The 25939-nt window shown below is 39.0% G+C and overlaps 1 protein-coding gene across 1 annotated transcript in view; it reads left to right on the plus strand.

Moving 5' to 3' along the window:
• Positions 1–25778, plus strand: part of LOC104162642 (ankyrin-3-like) — a gene marked incomplete at its 3' end in the record, with an annotated part of 52989 nt that extends 27211 nt beyond the window's left edge. Inside the window, exons 2-7 of the mRNA XM_009701420.1 lie at positions 13654–13755; positions 14221–14319; positions 14698–14796; positions 19744–19842; positions 23684–23869; positions 25680–25778. Coding sequence (XP_009699722.1) covers positions 13654–13755; positions 14221–14319; positions 14698–14796; positions 19744–19842; positions 23684–23869; positions 25680–25778 — 684 coding nt within the window. The remainder of the gene's footprint in view (positions 1–13653; positions 13756–14220; positions 14320–14697; positions 14797–19743; positions 19843–23683; positions 23870–25679) is intronic.
• Positions 25779–25939: the final 161 nt, after the last annotated feature.

Here is a 25939-nt window from a genome sequence, read left to right on the forward strand (position 1 = left end):
CAATTGAAAAGGAAGAGATCTGCTTTACTGAAATCATGAACCTCTCTCTGGGCTTCCCTCTGAAGCAAAATGATTTTGCTCTTGGTACTGCTTGTAATCTCTCTAGTTTAGGAACCTGAAGTGTACGGAGAGCAGCCTTTTAGTTCAGGAAAATAGCCTCTAGAACAAACGACACAAATCTATCATAATTAGTCATCAGAAAATCTGAATAAATATAAAATTACCATGGAGTAGGAGGCAGGCATATGTGGTATTCAAAACACACAGAGTGTAAAATGATGTTATTGTTGCCTTTAGAAATAGTTCAAAGTAGTCTGCATTAGAAAGAGCTGATAAGCAGAATGACAAAAGCTTGTTTCATGAGTGATTCCAAGCAGCAGTGGTTTTCTGATCAGCTGATGCTGCAGCTATTTTGGGTATTCCACAGATCATGATTACATACACGGGGAATGATTGGAGGCAGCAAATATGGTAAGTGAGCCAGGAATCCTGGGACACGCTCCGTTACTAACTTAACAGTCTTACAATCACTTGTCCTTTGCCATTTAAATAGCCAAGGGAGGTCTAACAAGTGACTGTGCTTAGTTCCTTTTTGCTTTTTTAAAAAAAAAAAAAAAAAAAGACGACCTCTTCCGGAGGCCGCTATTTTTAGCTATGGTGCAGTGTCCAAAGTGTTAACTAATTGAGTCATCAGGTTTCATATCTGGCCACAGAAAATGGCAGTGGAAGAGGGAGAATTCTTTCCAGAACAAGTAAGCATTTGTGGATTCTGAAATAAGAGTGAAATCTGCATATTGAGTTTATTGTATTAGTGTTTTAAGTCTTTGATTGTATGAGACAAAGCTGGATGTAGGAAGAGGTACGTTTCGGCTTGTTTGGTGTATTTTATGTTCTGACGGTTGGATTACGGTATAGGCTGAGGCGGCAGTCAAATGGTATATGGAATTGTTCTCTCTTTCCTTACCAGTGCCTACATTCTGTTCAGGACACTCTCTAGAAGACGCTGATTAAAACTGCAGAAACATTTTGTAATGTTTTGTTTTGTTATCAGGGCCTTAAGTAACCTAGATATACGTAACAATTTTGTTCATTGAAACGTTTTAGCAAATCTTGCATATTTTGAAAAACATTAACTGAAAGCTATGCTTTGAAGGTGTATTTATCAAATAACACACCTCTTCTACTGGCAATCCATAAGTCAATTAAACTTCAAAAGGAGCCTACTGTAGTGCTAGTAGTATGCTAGTAGTGACCCGTAAGGAGGCACCCGTTATCACTCTTACTCTCGGGGATAGTCCCAGTGACCTCCAAGGTACTCCCTGTGCAATTTAAAAATTCCTCGAGTGAGTAAGTGCTGTGAAATGACATCCCTGTACTTTGTGAACTAGGCTCTGAGGTTCTTCAACAACTTGAGTTATTCACATCAGTTAAAAACCACAAAGTTAAAACAATTGTTCTCCAGGCTGCTTTACTGCAGAATTTAAATACCAGATTTCCAGGAAAGTGTGGTATTGTGTTATTAATATTGATGAGTGCCAAGCTTTCTGGAAGTGTCAATTAATGGTAGGGTGTTTTTGTTTTTTTTTTTGTAGTTAGATATTACCCATGGTAGCAGCCAGCAGTTTACCAGCTAATTTCCATATCAGCAATAACTTTCTGCTCTGAAAAAATACTGCAGTGAGTTTTCTTACATGTGTCTGATGTTGTTTACTTGCTGTCAGTGCAGCACTGGATTGTTGTTCCCTGTTAAAAACCTTATTTGAAACTCTGGTTGTTTTCTGGTGATGCTATTCTTGTTCATAAATTCATCGCCACCATTAATTTCAAACCCATGAAAACATTTATTGGGGGATTTTCTTTGTGAAGCCATTTCTTGCAGGAGAAGGTTTTGTTAGATTCAGATGTTTTGTGGTACTCAATTAAACTCTTTTTTTTTCCTGTCCTGAGAATATTATTTACTCTCTCCTGTTTTTTTAGCACAATGTCAGTCTTCAGGGTGATAAACATCTTTGCTGATGCTATGAGCCCCAATAGTACAGAACTTGATGCAGTCCTGCTAGTTCCTGTATGCAACAGTTTGGAGAGCAGAGCGAACTGAAAATCTCGCCGCCCTCGAGCCATGGCATTGGCAATGTGCTGGTCTGCGGTCTGGTCTGCGCTATGCTCTGCGCCTCTGTGTTGCAACGGAACGGTATTTACTCTTGCTTTACAGGGTTTTGTTAGAAGTTGCATAGAAACGGCTCTTTCTGTTAGTATTTATGTTGTTTATTGAAGGGGTGGTAGCTATTTGAAATGGAGATGAGTGGTGGAGAAGGGGTATAGTATATCTTTTTTTGGAAGTTTTTTCTTGCTGATGTTGTTTATGATAAATTCTGTCTTCATTCCATACATATTTAAATCTCTTATAGGTTGCCATGCATATCTTAGGTGTAAGGGAGAAACAAGCTCTACTTCACTACATGTTTATCCTGTAGATTTGCTATTCAGAAGTGATACTTTAATTAACATTGTATAGTAACGGCTTATCCTATCATCAAATGCTAGGAGAAATTACTGTATAGAGCTGGTAGGCAGTATTGTCGGCCATAGCTTATTGCTGTAAGTGTGTGATAAACTCATCTTCACTTTAATGGTTAAACTAAAAACTAATTCTAAATCTGTGTTTATTAAAATAGTGAAGTCTTTTAGGCAGTTTGGAAAGTGTTAATTCATTAGTGAAGTATCATTATTTTCTTTGATTAAACAATGATGTGTTTTCTAAACATACTTCATTCTGATGTTAAGAAACAGTGGTAATTTTCAGATGAAAATTAACTATGAAGTCTGGTTAACGTGAAGTAAAATGTTCAAATAGTTCTGCTGTTTTTATTTTTGTCAAAAAATTAGAAGCCCCTCCTGAGATGTTCATATCATCATGACTCTTCTACAGAATTCTGACTCTGTAGTGCACAGTGACTTTGAAAGCCAGAAAAACACTTGTTCAGTTCTGTAACTGAAAAATGACAGTGTGAAAATGGCACCATCTGATCTGCAGTGATTTTTCTGTATATTTGGTAATTTTTTCTCACTTTGAGAATAAAACTGAGCTATGTTGTATTTTCTCTCCCCCTCTTCATCTCAAAGATCTCATAGAGCTAAATTGTTCTCACTCTTTCTGTTTTCATCCTGTTTGTACCTATAAGTCCTGGTTCTAGCCTTGCCCCAGTGGTGGTTTAGACAGCTCCTTTTGTTTCAAAACAGAATCTTTTATTTAGAGTCAGAACTCGATTCTAGTTTAAAACTCTTGATAACAATTACAGGGCTTTGATTTGTAGTTTTTGCTCACAGATTTTGGTACTTGGGCTAGGAAAAGCAATTTTTCCATTGGAATCTGAGCCTAATTCTCAAACCTGGAACATGTAGAGTGAGGAAAAAAATACTTGTAAACTAATTCACATTTGCTGCATACAGCATTGAATACATTTCATCCAGACAGCCCCAACAAACGCTATCACAGAACTTTCCATGCACAAATTTGCAACAGTGAATGTCAGTGTTTAATCACGGAGGAGGAGGAGAAACGGAGCAGTGGGAAATGTGGAGGCTGGTGGTTCTCCTGTGTCCAACCCCACTGCTCTGTGCAGGCCACACACCGCTGTTGCCCACATCATATGGCATCACGTCCGGGAGAAAGACGACACGTTTTTCTCAGTGTTTCTCATGGTAACAAACAGCAGTGGGTGTAACAGCTGCTGTGGCTTGCTCTGCCTTGCCTTTGTGGTTTATAGTAACGTGGTGGATTACAAAGGTACTGGGTCATATCCATGGCAGCAGAATCAAATGGAAAACAAGATATGGCAGGTTATGGTCAGCAGGGAAATTCAGCTCCTGTAGAAGAACATGGCCAAGCCAACACAGCCTAGAGTATTCACTGATCATGTTCTCCGACAGGTCTCGTACATCTCCAGACCAAGAATAAAATTGTCTCCTGGCAGGTTGCTCAGCTCCTGCGTTTGAGAACTGTTAACTCTCCTGTGTGAAATTGCCCTCATGAGTTTGGGAAGTGCTAGCTAGGTTTTTCTCCTCCTAAACAACCAAAATTACCTCAGTCTTTGGCTCTAGGAAGATGTTTGAATCTTTGGTTCCATTGATTCTTTCTCATTGTACCAGGACACATATATTTTACAGCAGATCTACAAAGAGGTGTCAGAACAGATTGTTCTGTAAATGTTACAAGCTCTCCTAAGGTGAACTGTTATGACAAAGCTCATGAGATGCCTCTAACCAGCCCTGCACAACTACTGTTACCAGGTTTGTGGCTGTGTTGCAAATCTTGCCCCGGGAGTCCTCGTTCTTTAGATAATTTCTGCTGACCCTTCAGATTCTGTATCTGCCACATGAGCTAGATGGGCTTTTCCAGCCAGAGACTCTGTTCAATGAGGTATTGAGGTGTGTACATTGGAAGAGGTTCTTTGCTTCTGACAGAGGTTATAATCCCTGCTATGGAAATCTATGCATTGGCACCTATAAACTAGTACGGGTTTGTAGTTCCTGTAAGAATCCTGAACAATGTGTCAAAAAATTTCAAACTGTAGTAGATAACTTTAAAATTAGCCATTCAAATGCCTCTTAAGCCTAAAAAGTGTACACTTTAATTACGTGTGGGATTTGAATGCTTGCATTGTAAATTGGTGTGTTTCTGTGTATATTTTTGCCACCTCAGAAATGGCTTGACTGCTTATCATCAAACAGTCTTTCAATTTAATGATGTTCAAACTTCCAAGGCAGAATTATTTTGGTTTTGAGTAAGAAAGGCATTCAAAAGCCAGGCATAAAGTGGAAAGGCAGAAGGAGATCGGGAAACTTATAAATTCACTGTACTGAAAGCTTTTAATAGGTTGTCTACGTACAGAAGAGGTTATGTACCTTGTCTATAGTTCCTTGTTCCTCTAGCTTGTTTGCTATAGTATTTTTAGGGAATATTTATATGTGTTACACTTCCATTGACGTGCAGTTTGCTCTACTTTATTACTAGTAACTTCCACTTTACCACGTCTGATTGAAGCATATTTACATATTTTTGTAGTGAGCTCTTTTTGAGTGAATAAAATCTCTCTCCCTAAAGTCCGTATGATCTGATTTAGGTTTATACTATTTTTTTTTCCCCATCTGAAATTATAGACAAAGAAATACACTTTAAAAAACATTTTGAAGAGTGTTGCTGTTTTTTTTTTCTTCTCCTTTCTGGATCTTGATTCTAAAATCAGATGCACACAGAGAATGGGAGGTGGACTGACTGACATAATTCATGCAGTGATCTGAAGAATGTGACTTTAGCATGGAAATGGCTTTAAATTTGCGCCTGAGATATGCTGAAATTATCTCCATGCTCATTGGGTAGTCAGTTTCTGAGAGAAAAATAGCAGGGAGGAGATCAATGGTATCTCATCTAGCTTGACATGTAAGAGTGTTATAATCTTCAGGTGAATATACACGTAAGAAGAAACCCTTGAAGCACATCCAGCTCTTCTCTTGCTCTTTGTGACTGTGGCAGCAGTTATGAAAGCCAGTGATTTATTTTTCACTTGTAAGTATATGATAGGAAAACTTTTGAAAGTGAGAGTTGAGTCATTACAGGCTCAGGAGTTACTTCCCAGAGTTTGAAATAAACTAGAAGTTGAAGCTGTTAGCCTGGAGGATGAATCTTGAATTTTAGATCAAATCTTTTGCCTTCAACTATATTGGATCCTTTTCATTGGTTACACATGTAAGTTGGTCACAAAGGGCCTGGTTCTTTGCCTGAGTGTGTATTCCTAATGGAGTACAGTGATTGATTGGGGAAACCAGTGATTTTACTGGTTTTAGGATTTCTTGAACAGAGTGTGTCCCAATTTACCATGTCATTCAGCTTTGTCTTTTCATACAGGGCAGTCTGATAGCTGAAAAGTCAGTATTAAAGGAATCTTATTTTCCTGTTGAAAGAAGATAATTCTTGTGATTTGTTGTTCATACGTAGTATTATTATTATGCATGTTATGGATGTGATTTGTTGTTCATGCTTAGAAAGATTTTGTGTGTTGTGCACACTATGTTGATTTTGTAGTCCTGGAAAATTGGGGTCTTGCTTTTGGTGTTACTAATTTAACACATTCATACTAGTAATTATTTTCATAAATTCTTCAGGTGAAGCTGACACATCAAACTTGTGTTTCAAAATCTCAAAACCTAATTCGTGCAAACTGGCAAAGAGTGTTGGAAGTAGCACAGACCCTCGCCTCCTGTCTGAACATTGTCTCTGTGGGATGGGTTTGATCTCAGTTCTGGTGTTTTCTGTTGGGTTGTCAGATATTAATTTTGTTAGAATTGCAATTAAATCATTCCGTATTTGTTGAATATCTGTGGTGGCAAGTAAATAATATGGAGATTACATCTTTAGGGGCATTTTCAACTTGGATGTTATGTTCAACATATTATGTGTTACGTGTGGATGTTAGGCAAGTGTTTCCCATATAACTCTGTATGTGTCTTTTGTGCCTTGGAAATCACAACCCCCATTGCTGTTTGTAGGAAATCAAAAGAATAACATGCTTTTCATTTCTATCTTGTGCTTGAACTTTCTCCGGAAACAGTCAGTCAGTCATTTAAAGCCACACAGGGCTGGATTGGTTGCGCTGTAAGTCATAGGACTGACTAGATTTATAGCCTGCTGAGGAAGACTGTGTGTGTAAGGTCTAAGCAATTTATACAGTAAGAAAGCTGCATCACAGCTTCGCAGGAGATGTTTGTCATTGCAAGCAAACAACTTGCTCTAGACTTCTTGATGCTGTTGAAGGCAGTGACTCAGCACAGATTCAGCATTTTGCCAAGAGAGAGACTAACAGGTAGAGTGGTGCAAGTGATCTTGAAAATGGTATATGCCAAACCTGTACATCAGCGACTTCCCTTGTCTTGTGGTCTAGCAAGGAAAGAGACTTATTTGTTTGCTTGGATGTTTTCCTGGTTTGGTCAAGGATTTCTAGAAAGGAGGAGCTGAATCTAAAATGTGTTTTCCACTCTGTTTTGAACTGCTTAAATGTGTGATTTTCAGGAAATATTTTATTTTCTCTACAAGCGTGTTAAGATTGGCTACTGTACAGGGATAGAACCTCAGTTGTTGCAAATACAGTTGATTATAGATTCACATGCAGTTTTTACAGAAATATGGGGTGTGTTAGTCTCCACTGGTGTGACCGAGAAGAGGGGTTTCACACAGCCTGATCCATGTTGTGGAAAAACTATCGTAGTTACATAGTTGGAATAGGGCCAGTTATGGGGACATTCCAAATAGTATAATATTTTTGGCTACTTTATCATGCATAATACAATAATGTGATAAAAGAAAGTTGATTATGAAGTTGCACGATAGGGCAAACAATTAGAGGGATTTGTTTGGGTTTTGACCAATAATTAAATATTTTCTCATTCTACAATCATATTCAAAATAGCTGGCCTTCTTTAGCAGAAAGATGTTTCCTTTGAATTGTCAAGCAGTAGGAATGGAGCTTTTCCTGTTGCCCTGTGGCTGTGTTTAGGGCTGTGATCCCAAAAGCATCTCTCTGAAGGATAATTACCAGCAGAACCGCAGATAGCAGTTGGCCCCAGGCTGTCACATTCTTATCAGAAGAAAACACGTATGGTAGTGTGGTATGTAAAGCCTGAGTACAGCCGTAGTTGTTTGCACAAAGATCAGCTTCTCATCTGGTGCAACCAGCCCCCTTTTTAATAAAGAAGATACAAGTGAAAATTTTTAATACAGATTTAATTATGAGGTAGTGGGGAGATACAAAGGATACAGCTGCTTGGAGGATTGATGAAGAGTGTCCCCAAGAAAATGATACAGCTGCTTTATTGCATGTGGTTCAGACACTGCTGTTAACTCACCAGTATAGTTTATTTGAAATAAAATTTCATCCCTTACCAAGTGGGTGTAACACATTTGCTTGGAGGAAAATTCTAAATTAACGTAGAAGTAAAATCTAAGAAATGCCAAGGACCTCCAATTTCCACTGTAGTGCTTAGTGCCCATCAGAGTTGAGCCTTACAGCAAAATATGCCATCAGTTGCAGTAAGCCCGCCCTTATCAAAATAATCAAAAATGTTATCATCTGTTTCCTGAGATTATCTTATGCTGCTGCAAGACTAGTTTTGTTGAGCACGTTTCCAAATGGAAGTAGCAAAAGTTCATCCCTTAAAATGAGGTCATTGCCTCCCCCCACAACAAATGTTAGGCATGGTTAGCATCTTTCTGTTGGGACTCAAGCCAGAATGCATCCTGCTCTGGCACAATGGGAACCTGCTGGGGGTTTCCCTTCACAACAGCTACTGTTAAAGATGGAGTGAAAAACAAAACCCTGCTCCCAATGTGAAAAAGACTGGATTTTTAATCTGAAAAAGAAGCCACTGTAAGCAGAACACAAAGGAAAGAGAGACTAACGTGATAAAAATACCATCAGTATGGGAGGGGGCTGGTGCACGTTGAAAATAACGGCTTTGCTCTTTTGAGGGCTCACTAAATAATACATATTCTTCATTTTCTGAGAGAACCCTCTTTAGTCCTATGGAAAAGCCAGGCCAGACCGTGGGTTTACAGTCAGTGAAAATTTCCTATAGTTTTTGTCTTTACTTGTGCTAAATAGTCTCTTATTTCACTGGGGGAGCACTTGAAGAAAAAGCTAATGAAATATGCATTTGCTAGCGTGAGTCAGCATCAGCATTTTCGGTTTTGAAATGGAGGCTTAAGTTAATATCCAAGTGACTTAGGAGTTAGTCTTTCCTGTAACAGAAATACTTTTAACTCTCGTAGCTTTTCCTCAAAATGGGGAACCTCTTAGGTCTTACCCCTGCATGTCACAGGCTCTGCCATCCATCACGTGGCAGGACTAGAGGACCTGAGGGTAAAGAAAGGCTGGGAAACAGAGTATTGCTACCAGCACAGCTTATTCAGCCTCAGCCCTTTCTAGAGCTGTCTCTGGGATGAAGGCTGTTGAAATAAGCTCCAGACTGGAAAACCCGTTGTGGGCTGCAGGCAGCCTGCAGTCTGCAAGCTCATCAGCCTGCTGTACATTAAAGAATTGAATTTTTATAGCATAGTACGTTAAAGGGAAATACACAAATTAAAAAGCAATACATATTGCATAAAAATTGCATTCATTAGCCAATCATCTCCATTTACACATTTCTTAAAGCTAGAAATAATCCCTTTTTCTTCAAGAAAGTACGGGGGGAGAGAGAAGAAGTCATGCCATGTGTGAAGAAAAAGCTTGATGTACTGGTACTCTCATAAACCCACTGTTTATTAAATATTACCTGAATAGCCCTTCCAAAACTAAACGCTGTATGCAGGATCCAAGGTCTGTCTCTGCAAGAATTAAAACATCTGTAAGAATCTTGATTTTTAATTTGAGTCTGGATATAGAGATTGAAAAGGTAGCATCCCCAGGGAGCACAGGAGGGAGCAGGGAAAGGCTTTGGGAACACAGCCTGACAACAGGGAACCTGTGCAAATGCACAGGCAGGGCTGCAATCTTTGTGGCTGACTGCAAGAACATCTAAGATTCAGGGTGCTTTGATGTAAGTCCCATGCCTGTTCTCTTGATATTTGTCAAGACAGTGGAGACTCAAAAGCCAATTTTCAGCTCTGTTTCATGTTGGGATTGATTAAAAAAAAAAACAACAAACAAACCACAAAACCCAAAGGGATCTGAATGGATTGCTAGCATACAGAATGGCTCTGTCAGGAATATTGAGGTTTAAGTAGTTAGTATTGGAGACAATTTTTATTAGGTCTGTTAAGGGCATGTCCGGCAGACACGCTGTCTGTGTGGGGTTTGTCTTTGGGATGCCAACTAGGGTGGAAGGTGGAACTGGGTATGTCAAGGATACTTGGCTATGGAGGCAGCAATTACCTGCACAGGTGTCCAGAGCGATGGTTGGAAACCTAAAATCCTTTTTTCCCCTACTGTGTTTTTTAATGCATTTAATATAACAGGTCCTTGATCAGTCTTTGACATCGGCTTCCAGGCATGGTGGCAACCCAGATGAATAGTTATTAACATTGTTGTTATGCATGTTTGATCTTTAAAATCCTCCAGTGATTTGAGCCTAGGCTCTGATGCTGCTACTGTCTGTGCAATACAGAGGGAATTACAGGTGTTATCACGGACTCTAAGAGGCTTTGTTTTAAATAAAACAGCGCCAATTGGAAATAACGATTTTCTACTCTGTTGTGGTAGTTTAAAAAAAAATGAATTTAGTCTTAAAATAGAAAAGTAAAGTTGATAAAATTTTAGGTTCAGAAATGTGAAAGTTTTGGTTTGGTGTTTTTGATCAATTTTTACTGACCCCTACACTTAGCTTTTTTAAAAGTTGGATCACATTCATCAGTTCTTCTGGGTTTTGGAAGTGGAATGTGTTAAAAAGAAGGGTATTCAAGGCATTTTGCAAGTAGAAAAAGTGCTTGGAAGTATATTCCCTATTGAACAGGTCTGAAGTAATGCCTTAGTTGTAAAAAAAGGGAAAGCGAAGCTGGCAATGCTACTTTTAGAGAGGCTGGAACTGCTTTTGGTTTCCAAAGATGTCGGCTCTCTTTTCTCCCTAATGTTATTGCTCATTTCTGCTTATGGCAGAGACTGTAATGAAGAAGCCCCTTGAACTTTTTTGCACAATTGTACGACCTTAGTCTGTTATCTCTCAGCACAAATCTCAAAATTTCTGTGCATAGTGGCCCAGGAAGGGTGAGCTACCCAGCCTGAGGTGAGTTAAGCCGTTCTGAGGGCTTGGGAGCTTTAGCCAAGATCAGAAGAAATGGTTTTCCCCCTTCTCAGTGCACAGGGATGTGTTACACACTGGCTGCTAAAGCGGCTCATGCGGTTTCGCACACTAGCTCACATCACATTCAAATAACTGGAAACCAGTAAGGTGGAAATGGGAAGTGCCAGCTCAGATTAGCTGAAGTGTGGGAGAGTTTGCGTTGTTCCCAGCATGCTGTTAGATGGCAGCTTCCCTGGGTGCTTCCTAGATGTCATCGCAGTGCCTGCACGTGTCGGCCCTGCTTTTTCTGTATGGTGCCCCTCATGCTGGGAGACTGTCCCTGCCTGAGCGGCGAGAGTCCAGGCAGAGGGGTGAGCGGGGTGCTGAGCCCAGCACCCCACCAGCCCCACTGCTCGGGTGGTAAGCCGTCTGCCAGCGTCAGCCATAAGCCATGTTTCTGGACAGCTGAAGCAAAAGGAGTGAGTTTGGAGTGGTGACTGGCAAAGGAGGACACGCTGTTTGCTTGAGGGATTTCAGGAATAGATTTGTGTCATTTTACTAGCACCTGAGCTAGCTTGATTTGAAACATTTTTATGCGTCCCAAGGCTGGAAGCATGACCTAACCTTTGTCCTTCCTCCCGATAGTGAGCAAGTGCTTCCAAGAGAATCCTTAAAAGACATAGGTGTTGCTTTCCTACATTGAAACAGCAGTTAGCTATTAATGTATTAATATATTAAAATATCAGCTATTTATCACTCCTCCTGCCTTCTCTCTCCCCTCCCCTCTCCTCCCCTCCCCTCTCCTTCCGTTTAAGCTCATAGAAAGGTTTAAATGTTTCTGAGTAGGAGCGGTGTTTCATGTCTGGCGTGCGGGAACTGATTTTCCCTAGCAAGCTTCTCTGGTGCATCCCTTCCCTGCCCTGGCGTGGCTGTAAACAGCTGATGGTAATTATCGTCCACCTGCTGACTGTGCCAAACAGACAGGCCGTTATGCTGTGACAAAAAAGGCTCCCAATCTATTAAGTCCTCCCTCATACCTTTAGTAATGCTGATAAAATGCTGACCTGTTTTTTACCCCAGTGGCTGCTGTTGCTAAGCATTGAGAATATGACCTGTCTCCTGTAATAATCTGCTTTGCACAGTTGAGATGATCTCCCAAATGGAAGTGTTTTACTGCACCGCTCAAGGCAGCTATTCTTCCCCCATAGCCTTTACAGTTCTGACCATGTAGTTTGTAGCAACACCTTGTTTTTGATAAAGCCTAATTAAACATTGCTATTTGAGAGCTGTTTGGTTGGAAGCACATCACAGAAGTTGATTTGTAATGGTCAGCATGACCTGGTTGGAAAACAATGATTAAAAGTAGGGAAGGTTGTAAGCTCGCAATTTACCATTGCAAAGTGGAATGCCATGTGTGCAAAACTTAGGAGAAAATAAAGAGTCTTTAATAATGGTTCTCTCCTTGGAAGAGAGAGATTGCTGTATTGAAAGTACTAGTAAAATAGGCTAGTAGCTTGTACTGGTGTAAAGAAGAAAGCAGACTTCATACCACTTACCGTTTTGCTGTCATTATGCTCAAGATTGCACAATCCTGCACATGAAGTTGACTGGAGATGGGCTTGAAGCAATGCTTGAGCAGAACACCAGTTTGCAGTGGCTGCATTGGCAGGAGAGAAGAAAAGTCTATAGCAAAAAAATTTTGAGGACTGGATAAGTAACTGAGCTTTGGTGCCAGGGTGTTTTGTAGTTCTCTCAGCAGTTACTGCCTTTATTTTTTTTTCTATAAAGGTAGTTGTTACACTCTTTTAGAACGTTAAAGGATCATAAAGCACTTAAAGTTGTCGTCATGTAAAACTGTGATGAAATGATACTGAAGGAAAAAAAAAAAGTAATTTCTTGTTATACAAATGGAGAAGAGGGCACAAAAAAATGTGTTAAGTGCCCAAGATGCCAGGGAAAGCCGTGGCACAAATAAAATCAAAGATTATATGATCTGTCCCTCTTGAAAGCTAACCCAGTTCATTGCACTTGCTCCAAGGCAGGATCAGCATTATCTAAACTCTCCTTCGTGGTTATTTGCATAACTTGTTAAAACCCTCCGGGGATGGGAATTACTTTCAGAGATTCTTTCATGACTTAACCATCCTCTCTGCCATCCTTACATTCAAGCTGAAGTCACCATAAAGCAAATTTGCACAGCTATCTTTAAAGCAAGATCTGAAAAAAAGTAAAATGCAGTTTAGATAATGGCACTGTACCTAAGGATTTCTGGCTACTTTACTGAATGTGGACAGATATTGTAAATAAAATGTGCCATAAAATGAGGGAGGATGGAGAAAATAAAATATAATCAGACATTAGATTTTAAAATGCCTTCATTTGTAGAACCGTGTTTTTTCGTTCAGGTAGACCAGACCTTCAATGTTGAGTATTTTGGATTGTTTTAAATCTGTCATGTGAGATCTCACAGTACTGGCCTGGTCTGTTCAGCTTGGACATTAAAGGTGGTATGGCATTTTTGGAAGGAGAGGACTGGTTTCCATGGAGTCCTATCCTGAGCCTCACCATGTTTGTCTTTCATGCTGGGTACCAGATGTGTCCCTGGCTACTAGCCTTGCATGTTAGACAGTGCTGCATAATTCACATTTATATATGAAGTCAAACCTTGTGCTGCCTAGTCAGGCGGAGAGCCTATTTACACCAGAGGGAGTTTGCATAAGCAAGGAGGGCAAGATTTGACCATATTTGATAAGGCAGTTTGGGATCCTTTCAGGTCTGGTTAAATGTATGTACAATATGTTGTATCATTAGTAACTTCTTTGCCAAGGGAACATATTTTTATACTGTGCTGTAATTTCTAATGGGACTTTTCCTTTTTTCTTGTAGTCTGACACAAATGCAAGTTACCTGAGAGCTGCTCGAGCTGGCAACTTGGAAAAGGCTCTTGACTACTTGAAAAGTGGAGTGGACATCAACATTTCAAATCAGGTTAAAGAATATTTTGATCAAATTTGCTGGATAAATACCTTTCGCACTGTTTCTTGAATCTCTCCTTATATTTACACTTCATTTCAATGGTAACTTAGGTGATTTTTTGATGGGCCATGTTTACATATTTTATCCAATTAAAACTTTTTTTTTACCCCTTGCCAACTCACCATTTCAATTCCACTTGGAGAATGTTGTGCTATTTAACGTTATCTTTCATTCCATTTATTTTACATGAGATCACGGGACAGCACACAGAACCTGAGACCCCAGAGCTAGTATCCTGACTTAATTCATACTCTTTCCTTATAATCTAGTTCTTGTAAAGTTTGCATGAGAGTAGTTTTTGGAAGCAGTCCTCTCACTGGAGTAAAATAATTTGTCTCCTGACATGTTTGCTACACTGGAAAACCTTTGCCAATCTTTCCCATTGTTTTTCTTTTTTTCCTTCTTTTTTTTAATCAGAATGGGTTGAATGCTCTCCATCTCGCTTCCAAAGAAGGGCACGTAGAAGTTGTCTCTGAACTAATACAGCGAGGTGCCAGTGTGGATGCAGCGACAAAGGTCAGTCAGGCCTATATAACTGTTCTCTTGTTCACACTGATGGCATGGGCACAAGGTGTCAGGCAACTGATTACAGACATTACTGCAGCAGTAATTGCCCATTTTCCACTGGTGGAGTATTCTCAGTAATTGTTTAATAGAAACTTTTTTGATTATAGTGAATGTCACAGGTTACTAGGGATGAGATTTACTTGAACAAATTGTAGATGCCTGTCTTGGTTTCTGTCTATGACTTCTAGCATAACTTGCCTGTTAGGAGTATTCAGTATTTTATTGCAAGAAATACAGTATTTTAAAGTGAAATATATTCTTGATAGTATTGTCATGTATTTAAGCTCAAGTTTTGTACTCTTTCCAAATATCGCTGTCTCATTTCAGAAAGGAAACACAGCATTGCACATAGCATCCCTCGCTGGACAAGCAGAAGTAGTAAAAGTGTTGGTTACAAATCGGGCCAATGTCAATGCACAGTCTCAGGTAAAGTAATGTTTCTCTGTTTGGTACTGTCAAAAACTTTGCTGACATTAAAATCATTCTCCCCTTATAAACTCTAATATTAGTAAGTATATTTGGTAGAGCTCATTGTGTTAGTGTTGGCCCTTGAAAATAGGGTTTGGTAGAGTCAGTAAGATGAATGTAATCCTGCTAACATAAAAAACCCATTCTTTTTTGGCTGTTCCACACATGTAGATAACCGACAACAGGTGCAAGGACAAAATTTAAGCACACAGCTGCCATTTTACTACTGAAGCAGGCATTTTAGTGAGTGTAGTGCTGAGTTCATTTCCACCTTGTAAGTCAACATACAACTAAAACTTTAAATGCTTCCAACTCTCCCCCTTCTGCTCTACCTCTCACCAGATGGTCAGAGTGTACCAAGAGGCATCATGGACATATCAAGTCTTGTCCTTCCCCATAGGCTTGACAGTGCAAGTGAAATCCCAGGTTGTGTTCAAGTCTTTTCCCACATGGGATGTCAGCCATCAGCTGGGATTAAATCTGAGTTGCTCACCTCACTCATCAACAGAGAAAACATAGAAATCACGTCTCTGTTTTAAGTTGTCCAGAAGCTGCACAAACATACACCCCTGGAGATGAAGAAAGTAGAGGCACATCCAGGGGGGTTTGCAGGATACTGGAAGTGATTGTGTAACAGGCAGCACAGCAAAGTATGAACCCTTCGGCCATAGACCTGCCCTCCAGTGTCCTATGAGCTGCTAATTGTTACAGAGTTAGAAGAGATACTGATAGGAGAGTGGGAGACAACTTGTTCAAATGAAAGGGATCCTGTTTCACGTAATTCAGTGTCTCAGGCTTAATCGAGCTCATCCCTTTTCATTGTACAAGGAGGTATTGCAAGCATATGCAAATTTGGTCAAGTCCTTTGAATATTTAGGTCAATTATAGAAAATTTGAAATAAGGGAAAACAGTGCTGGTGTTAAGAGCAAAGCAGTAAAATGAAACAGAAAATCTCTGGCTCAAAAAATGCATAAACCACAGATTGTTGAAAGCCAGGTGGCTGTGCTATAGGAGGTGTCCCTGCATGCCTACTCCATTCCTGTTCTCCTGCTCAGGGGCTGGCTGGTAGGCAGTGTCAGAGAAGGGATCAGATTAAGAGACGGTCTTCTCATCTGGCCCAGTCTTGCCATTCTTCTGTATTACAAAGATGTGGGCATGGTAGAAAATGTTTGTTAAAAAGGGTAATTTAAAAATCTACATTTTTAAAGAAACATGGATTTGTTTGTGTTTTTTTTTTTAAATTTGTGTCTCAAATAATATGAACAAAATGTTTAGCGGAATCTTTTTCAAGAATGTTAGTTATTTGTGATCTGTATTTCGTGTTTCCTTCACTTAGTCAAAGAAAATAGACTGCTCGGTTCTCCTTTCTTACTCTTTTATACTAGCTAGATGCAGCAATATTTGGTTCTGGGCACCATATAATTTTAATTTAAAGAGAACAACAATAACAAAAAGTAGTTTTAAGTAAAATCTTCCATGACTATTAAGAAGTAAAACAAAGCAGAAATGTTTCCAGTGGTTTTCCTGTTAAAGAAATTAAGATGGCTTTGAAAGGATCTTTTCTGCTTGTGTTGGAGAACTTGTGTATTCAGCCCTGAAACTAAAAATAATCTGAGATTGTAAACATCTTATGTAACTGCATTGTCCGTACACCCTAAGGTTTTGCCACATTACCTTTATTTTGCTAAGATATGAGAAGCCTTTGATAGCTTTGCTTGAGAGACATGTATATTGGCCATTCCACACCAATACCTGGGTAGGATTATTAGTCTTTTGGGGAGGTCCCTGGAACTCCCTGTCACCAAACTGCGCCTGGACCAGCTTTGTCCGTGGTACTGAACATCACTTGGACCTTGCTAAAGCTTAAAATAAAGTTCTGCTGAATTTGGCATACCCACAGAGAGACTACCCAAAAGATGTTTTTATTTTGTTTTTCTTTTTTATGCTGACCCTGTTTTCTGTGAGTTTGTTGGCTTTTTTCCTCTTCCCTTGAAGGTAACAGCTCTACCCTGCTGACAGCACCAGTGTTAGGGATGTGAAGCCTTCTTTAAAAAAATCTTCCAGTCCATTAAAAAAAAAAAAAAGGTTAATTTTTACTGAGTCTAAATTTTGTACCTCTTCTAAGGGCTATTTATTACTATTGAAGACAAAATTATCTTCTTGTTGCTGTCTGGTAATTTCAACCCCTTTTTAAAGAGAGAAGAAAAAGCAAAGTCTGGAGGGAAAGGTGTTGAAAACCCTGCAATAATTTTAACACAGGAGAAAAGGTTCTTCTCTGCCTCCAAATGCTAATAATACTTCGTTCTGAGAATTTTTGTCTATTAATTATTTTCTCAAACTAATCATTAGCAAGTGTTTCCTGCTTCCTTTCTAAATCCAAATGTTTGAAACTAGAAAAATTAATCTGTTTCCAGCTGAGTTAGTAAATAGATATTGAGTATGCCATGAAATGACAGGGAAAAATGTCAGATTCTGCTATTCACTATAATAATAGCCTGTAATGTGACACATTAGGTACCTTAGCAAGCGCTTTCTGGCTTTGTTTTTCATTAAGCAGAATTTTGACTGTATGGTAACTGAAGTGTTAGGCCTTGGTTCTGGTGAGTGCATCAGCACATTGTTAACTTTAGGCTTTGGCTCTGGTAGGACTTCAGCGCCTGCTTTATGCTTGTAGCAATGCTTTCCTGAAAGGAGACCAAATTATTGAAATACTGGAATAGCAACAGACCTTGCAGCCTGTGCAAGCGTTGTAAACATGTGGCCTCACAGCTGCTCAGTGTCTTGTTGATGGTAAAGTTCGTCTTGGATCAAACATCCAGTTCATGCCATTTCCTCTCCAACTGTCCTTTCTTCTGACCTCCTAATTGCCTCTGCTGCCAGTGAAGCCTGTATGCTCGGCCTCAGGTCACCTGTGCTCTCCTGCGTGCTCTGTGCTGGACACGTGCCATGCAACTCTGCCCCGTTGCCGAGACAGTCAGATGTCTCTCAGCTATTTTCACCATGACTACTATAACTCATCCAAAATTCACTGCTATAGGTCTTAAGCTAAGGTTTCCCTTCATCTCTCCAGAGCCCAGAATGTTGATGTTTTTTTCTTTGATACAAATGTATGGCGAAACTCTTCTCAGTTCATCTCTGTTTGGCTCCATTGGTTTCCTGCAAAGTCTAGGTCAGTGTCCTTTGTAACCGTTCTAGCTGAATTACTGAGCTGCTCCCCCTGCGCCTTCCACCCTGCCAAAGTGTCTGTCCTGGCCACGTTGCAGATGTGAGAGTGCTGATACTCTCAGCCAAACCCAGTCATACGGAAGCACTTCCTGAACTTTTCTATTGTTTAAGGCAGATGAAATCTCTCTTCTGTTTTACCTGTTATTTTTAACTAACCTTTACGTCCTATTTTATTTTGTATTTATTTTCCTTCTTGTCCTCCCCACGCTCTAGAGTAATCACCAGAAGTGGTGTGTGGTGAAGAGAGGTCTGGGGGGATCTTAGGTGGGAGCAGTTGAAAGACGGAAGATGGTGCCCCCATTGCAGCTGACTCTGTGTGAAGTTTACTTAAGAGAAGTCTGAGGTTCACAGAAATCCCAATGACATGAGACCTGGAAGATTGTGAGAAGAAAGACAGGGCCCTAACAGAGCCCACTGAAACCTCAGTGACCTCCTGGCCAAAAACATTTAATGGCGTCATCACCCTTGCTAGTACCATAAGGGACCAGGCAAAATCTAGCAGTGGTATGTCTGACAGAGTCATGCTGAAGGGTAAAAACATGTATCATGATAGATCAGAGGAGAAAGGGATTGCTGTTCTTACTGCTGATGCTGCTTTGGTTGCTTTAGAAGTACCAAACTGCTCAGTCAATAGCATATGGACATTTTAAGTTGTTACTATAAAATGTTTGTGATTCTGTTGCACTGAGGGACACGCAGTGCTTATACAAAAACCAAGCAATTTCATGTGCAAATCAGCAACTTCTGTAAATTCCTTTAGAGGTATCTTGATCCCAGGACAGGTTTCCTGACTTTGTTTTGCTGTTTTGATTTTTGTAAGTGATGTCAAAGCTGTGAATTTCTGAACTGCTTAGAACAATAGAGAAAAATACATCTCCTTAATGTTAGTCCCCAAAAATTCAATTCCTGAAAAGCGGTGACCTGTATATAGTTAAGGCAAGGACAAAAGCATTGGCTGTAAGAGGAAGGCACTTGCCAAAGAATGAGTTAAGCTTTGCAGCCTCTAATACTTGTATTACATTGATTGGAATCGCTCACTGAAGCATAATTTGAGAAATGCTCTAATGTGGTCGGAAACACTGATAAACCTCTGTCTTAAACTACTGAGAACCAATGATCCTCACATCTCCTGGTGCCTGAAATATGAGGTAGCTTAGTGACCACAAGCAGGCTATACTCAGAAGGCAGTTCTTTGTGGAGACGAAAGGCATAAGTAGCTGACACAAGTGAAAGAGAAGTCAAAACTAATGGAAAGAAGAGAAAAAATTGGAAAGTATTCTGAAGAACCATTGCTCTTGCTTTAACTACAGTCTTGTATTTTATTTGCCTGTCGCATTTTGCATTTCCAGTGCTGTGGCTGCATTTATTGGGAATTATAACTCATCTCTACCAAATGGTCTATCCAGATTGGTTTTTAGTTTGACTTCACAACAGATGTAAAAGGAAATATTCTTGTTTAGCTGTGGGAATTGTATCTGGTCAGCTGAAAGATTCCACTATGACCTTTTAAATAATATTACCGTTTTCCTATCATCACTTAAATCAAAGGAGATCATGCCACCAACTGGCATGTGAGCGCACAGTTTGTTTCCTTTCCTCCTAATCTACCCGAGTTTGGCAGATCTGTGGTATGTATGAAATGTTTGTAGGGTGTTTACACTCTTGTTTTCCTGTTTCAGAATGGTTTCACTCCACTGTATATGGCAGCCCAAGAAAACCACCTCGAGGTTGTTAAGTTTCTTCTTGACAATGGTGCCAGTCAGAGCCTTGCCACAGAGGTAAAAGTTTGAATTTCACACTTTATGAACAAAGTAAAATGTGCTTCAGCAGTGATTCTTGCCAGCTTTTATCTAACTAGTCTTTTAAATACAAAATTAAAGACCAAGAAAAAGTTCTCTCTGCGGAGTGTGCTAATGAATACTGAGTTACTGGCTTTTCAGCAATTTAAACCATCTCTTGCCATTTCTAAAATAAAAAATGACTTTAACTAGAAACAGTTCTAAAAATAGATGTGTTCTTAGTCATAACTGGTAATATGTCAGGTTAAGTGCTCAAACAGGAAAGCTGTGTGCATAACATAAAAGTTCTCTGTGCTTTCATTAAAAATAGTGAGTAATGTGGAGGGCAACCATAAAGCAAGAACAACTGTTTACCTACACTTTGGAGCCAGCCCTGGGATATCGGGGAAAACCCAGGGTTACTTAGTGCTTGGAGCATTTTCTGAACGGCGTTTATTGCCGTGTTGATACCATCTCTGTAGCACCTACTTATCCCATCTGGTCCTGCAGTGATAATTTCCAGCTGACAGAAACTTGCAAGGCCCATCCTTGAAGGTGTTCTGTGATCTTCTAGAAGAAATCTTTTTATTTCTTGTTTTAAAAAGTAATTCTAACTCAAATAAGGCAACCTGGAAGGAAAAAAAAAAAGCAGCAGCTATGTTAATGGTCATAAATGTACTGCATCGAGATAGGTTTGTAATCTGATGAATTTTCAGTTGTCTTAATTCCAAGATTTTGCTACCAAAAGAAAAAAAGCTATTTCAGTATGTGTCCTCTCTAATATTTATTAAATTATGATTGCTCTATCTGAACTGATTCCATTAAGGAAATAATTCTTATTTGAAAAAGTCCTACTTTTTGCAAAATATGAAAAGCAAAATTAGTTTATTGCATCACTATACCTCATAGTATCACCATATAATGATGTATGTATGGAATCTTTTTCTCCTCTTCTGAAGTCAGCACTGTAAGAAATGAATCACTAATGGATCAAAATTATGTTTTTAAAATCACTAAAACTTAGTTATAACTAGAAGTGTGCATCAGAAACTACTTTCTGGAAATGCTCAAAGACATGAAAGCCATGAAATACCAAAGTGAAATATTTTCTATCTGGAAAATTAATTGAAATTTGTAAAAACCTAGAAACAAAGAAGTCATGGGACCCCCAGAGATGCACAATAGATTCAGACTTTTGAAAATATTCTTGCCACTGCATGATTTTCTGAACATAGAATTTATTTTAAATTGTGCATGGGTACTTGGTTCTTTTTCTTTGGTATTGTTTTTCCCTTGAGCGTTGTATGTCAGTTTAGGTTGAGTTTTTCTCCAACTCAGCTTGATGATAAGTTGCGACCTAATTTTATCCATGGAGAATTCCTTTGAAGATACCAGACTACAAAACAATGTTGCCTTTATTGCCTTACTTGTTTGTGATAGTTGCTTATGAGTGCTTTTTTATTTTCTCTTGGTCCAAATTTTCATATGAATCTGATTTATCTTTACCTTTATACAAAAACCTTGGTTATTAAACAATTGCCACTTAGCTAAATACTCAATAAAAATAAAACTCTTTAACAAAGGTGGTTTAATCTGGATGAAAAAAATAGAACCAACTATTTTATTTAAATTGCTTTTAGTTTTTTGGGGGTTGTTTTGTTTTGCTTCTTCTGGAGTGGGATTTTGACTTGTTTTAAAGTGCAGTTGCTAATTACAGTACCGATGTCACTTGCTTGCAATTGCTTTTTGTGAGTTGGCATCTTCAGAGAGCGTGTGGTGGAAACGCATTCTTGTCGGTGCTAATATTCTTGCTCACAGTTTGCTTGGCCTTGGTACAGTGATCTCTGCACACACTGAAATGATGAGCAACTCTTCTCAGAGTTAGGAAACTGGGAATATAGCAGATGGCAGCTGTTCTGGGATTGAAATGAAGTGTTCCTGAAGTGTTCCTTCCCATTTGTTCGCTCCCTTTTCCCTAAGGAAAGGAGAAAATGTCTTCCTAGGATATTTTTTTATATATATATTATTGTTACCAGCATTTTTAGCAGAAGAGAAAGCCCAATGAGAGAGGACATTGTAGATAGCTAAACCGCTTTTCTTTGTGAAGCAGCTGACTGTGTCACTGCCGTCGGCTGTATAAATAGATCAGGAAGCCAATGTCTCCAGGTCACTAAGGTGCGAGCTGTCGCACTCAGGGTTTCTCCAGGCAAGAGCCTCCATTTCTGCAGGTACAGTGTAGCTATGTTGCCAGAGCCCTCTTGTGGGAATGCTCATGGAGTTGTTTTGCCTTCAGAGCTACCTAGCATTTTTCATACCCTCGACTGCACCGTGCCCACAGTCTGAGGCTGCACGGTCGTTTCACCCCAGAAGTCCCTCGTGGCCTGGGACCACAACCCAGAGTCCTGCCCCACTACTGGAGGATGGTGAGCCTGAGGCAAAGGGCAAGGCTGTGTTTAAGTGAGTTTAAAAAAAATCATGAAAAAGAACAAAGCTTGTTAGGACCCAAAGAATTTCAGTGATTTTTCTTTTCTTTTTTTTTCTCCTTCCCCTCCAAAGTTTTGGAAAAATGCTCTTTTTTCAGAACTCCTTCTGTTTCTCCTCCTAAATTGAAGCGCTCTTTGTTTAGTAAGCCAGAGAGAGAAATTCCTTATTGAAAACATTACCTGTAGTTCTAAAAGTTAATACTTGAACTCTGCACATTTGACATAGGGTGAGGATCTACATTCTTCTGTATCTTTGCTGCACTGTTATTTCACACTTATAAAGTTTCACCATGACAGAAGTAGTTGCAAAGTGAAAGAAGGTGTTTACCTACAAAACTGTAATGAAGTTTGGTAATACAAGCTTTGGATATATTGATCAAGAGTCAAATGTAATAAATTAGTATCCCAAGTAGAGTAATTTGCATTTGTGATTTTTCTGAGTGATTTATGGGTATTATTTTGGGCAAAGCTGAATATGTTCCTGGATTGGAATGCCACTTAAATGTTTGGGAAGGAGCAGAATCTAAATAACAACTCTTTCATTCTTTAGTTTTCTAAGAATCCATAAAAATAAAATTATAAAAACATCTCAGACTGTACTTTTCATGTATTTGAGGAATCCACTCTAAAATCTTTTAAACAAAAATCTTCTATTTTTCAGGTTTCTTATTCTGCACTACTTTGGTTGGCTTATTTGCTAGTCTGAAAGGAAATAACTTCTGTTTGTAAAAGGATTGTCCATCATATCTACTTAAATTTTCATAAATGGAAGTTGTAGTAAAATAATTGGTATATTGGGAGAAGGTGGTATTCATATTAAAATATTAGTAGATTTTAAATCCATAAATAAAATATATCAGAGGATAGAGCTGAAGTATTGGGGTTTGTTGGTTTTTTTTCTTAAAAAACATAGATTATAACCTGTAGCTGTAGGGGGAATGGATGATAATTTGCTATGGAAACATCATTAACAGTTGTAATTTTAATATTTCAGCTTTTTATATCTTTTTATATAACAATACACTTCATTATACACACACTTATTTATATACCTGTTAATTCGTGAGTAATTTCACACTTGTTTTCTCAAGTCTCGGTCATTTTTGTTTGCTTGTGTCTTCCAATCTTATGTTTAAGTCTGGAGTGCCAGAAAGGTGTTCTGAGCATTTGGGACCTAGTTCACCAACACTTTACTCTGATTTCAGTGTTATTGCAGGATACTTCTATTTTGCACCATGTTCCACTTTACGTTTGAATTTGAGCCAGTACTGTTACTAATGCTGAGATCTCTTCCCTTCCTCTTTCCTCCCCCTGGAAAGCTTGGAGCATGTGTTGAGAGTCCCCATTGTATGTTGCAGGATGGTTTCACGCCTTTGGCAGTAGCTTTGCAGCAAGGTCATGACCAGGTGGTTTCACTGCTGCTTGAAAATGATACGAAGGGAAAAGTCCGTCTTCCTGCCCTTCACATCGCCGCTCGCAAGGATGATACGAAGGCAGCGGCTTTACTCCTGCAGAACGACCACAATGCTGATGTGGAGTCAAAGGTCAGTTGTAAAAAGAAAAAAAGTTTGATGCTATTAAGTGCCAACTACATGTATTACATCCAGTGAAGATCTCCCTTAGTGTGAAGTATTTTGCTGCAGAGTTACACATGACTTTCTCCTATAACATGTGATTAAGAATAACGTTTCATTTGCTCCCTTTGCCTTTTTCTCCCCTATTCCCTTTTTGTTTAAATCAGGGTTAATTTCTCCTGTAGAAACTTTGCAAATGGAAAATAATAAGGAAAATATTATTGGAATTATTCTCTTTGGAATGAAAGCCACTCTTGCAGTGGTGTGCTATAGGTATTGTACAGTCAAGTCATTTGATTAGTTGTTTATGCAATTGCTACTTTGAGTACTTTGGTAAACATGTAACAATTAACATTGAAAATACTCGATCATTCAGCTTCCATTCAGTCGAGCTTCCTTTTTGTGCTGATTGTGCTGTCATCTGAGCTGCCATGCCATGTAGCAACCATGAAGCTTTTTGCATCCATATCACCAGTGGTGAACTAACCGTTCATTTTTTCCCCCTCTTTGCTTCCAAATGTGTTAACCTAGATGATGGTGAATAGAACAACAGAGGTATATATAAATATATATATGCATCATCACTCCTCCATGACTTAGTGCTGCTGCATCATTTTTTCCTCCTCCTTTTTGCATCGCCTTTTATAGGATAGATACCTGCTTTAGATGAAATGAAGTAGCATGTGCTAGAGAAGACTGTAGTTTAGATACCAGGGCTTTCTGCAGCTGAAACTAGGGTTTAAAAGTAAGAGTAAGCGTTCTTAGGAACCAACTGCCATCATAAAAGAGCCATATTATGTAAGATGGAGTTTTCAGGGATTCTCAAGGAGCATATGTTTATCATATGTGTTAAGAGCTGCAGACAACCCTGTCATGTTGTGCATCCAGGTCTGATTTTAGGCTTTTGCATGACACTTACCTTGATGGTGTCAGCAAATAGAATGGTCTGAGAGTGGTTTTGTATCTGCAAAACTCCCAAAGCAAGGCAGTGGCAGCTAGCATGGCTTGCTAACAATTTAGAAATGCATCTAGTTCCCATAAGGTTTCATACTTTGCAGGACTGATGGAATTGCTGCATGTTTTAGCATTATTTTAAAAGGAAGTAAAACTACTTAAATATGAAAATAAGTTGCTGAAGTAATTTTATCAGTAAGGCATCTTCTAATTAGGGTGGTAACTCTTGGTGTGTGAACATAACCCAGTGTGACTGCCCACAGTGGGAGACTGATCTTTATGATACTAACCCTTGGAAAAAAATAATCCGTATTAATAATTTAAAGTCATCTTTGATGTTGTTTTCATTTGCATCTACTTTGAATTTATAAAAAAGTTAGCATGTATTATTAAATTACTTGTATCTGAACTTCTGCAAAGAATCTCTAAGAGATTTAACTTGCAAAACTCATATAACACCAGTAACAACTAGATATTTCTAGTTAGAAATTAATTTCATATAAAAGACAGATTATTGCTTTAATACTAAATGTTTTGCTGTTATTTTTCTGGAATAACTGAAAGTTTTATCCTTTATACTTCTGGTCTTCTAGAATAATTATGTTAATTTTTTTTTTCCCTCCTGCATAGCAATATGATTTTATTTAGAATCTCTGAGATACTATAAGTAAATGTCAGTGAGTGAAAACTAGTACAGAATTGGAATGGTGACTTGCAGCAGACTCCTATTAGTAGCTTGTGTCAGTGATGTAATACAAGTTTTGGACTACAAATGAGATATAAAAGAATAAGTATCTATTGGTTTTGTTTTGTTTTGTTTTTCCAGAGTGGGTTCACTCCCCTCCACATAGCTGCTCACTATGGAAATATCAATGTAGCTACATTGCTGTTAAATCGGGGTGCTGCTGTGGACTTCACTGCAAGGGTAAGTGTGAAATCTTGGTTACGTTTAGTTTGCTTAGTCATCATTTTGAAACACTTTTTCCACAAAGGGGTGGAAAGGTACATTGCTTTTGCCAGCCGAGGGCCTGGCCTGACTGCTCTTGTTCTGTTACCACGAGGTGTAAAGGGTGTTTCCCTGCCCTG

This window comes from Cariama cristata, unplaced genomic scaffold, assembly GCF_000690535.1.
Source record: "Cariama cristata isolate BGI_N322 unplaced genomic scaffold, ASM69053v1 scaffold36285, whole genome shotgun sequence".
Lineage (NCBI taxonomy): Eukaryota > Metazoa > Chordata > Aves > Cariamiformes > Cariamidae > Cariama > Cariama cristata.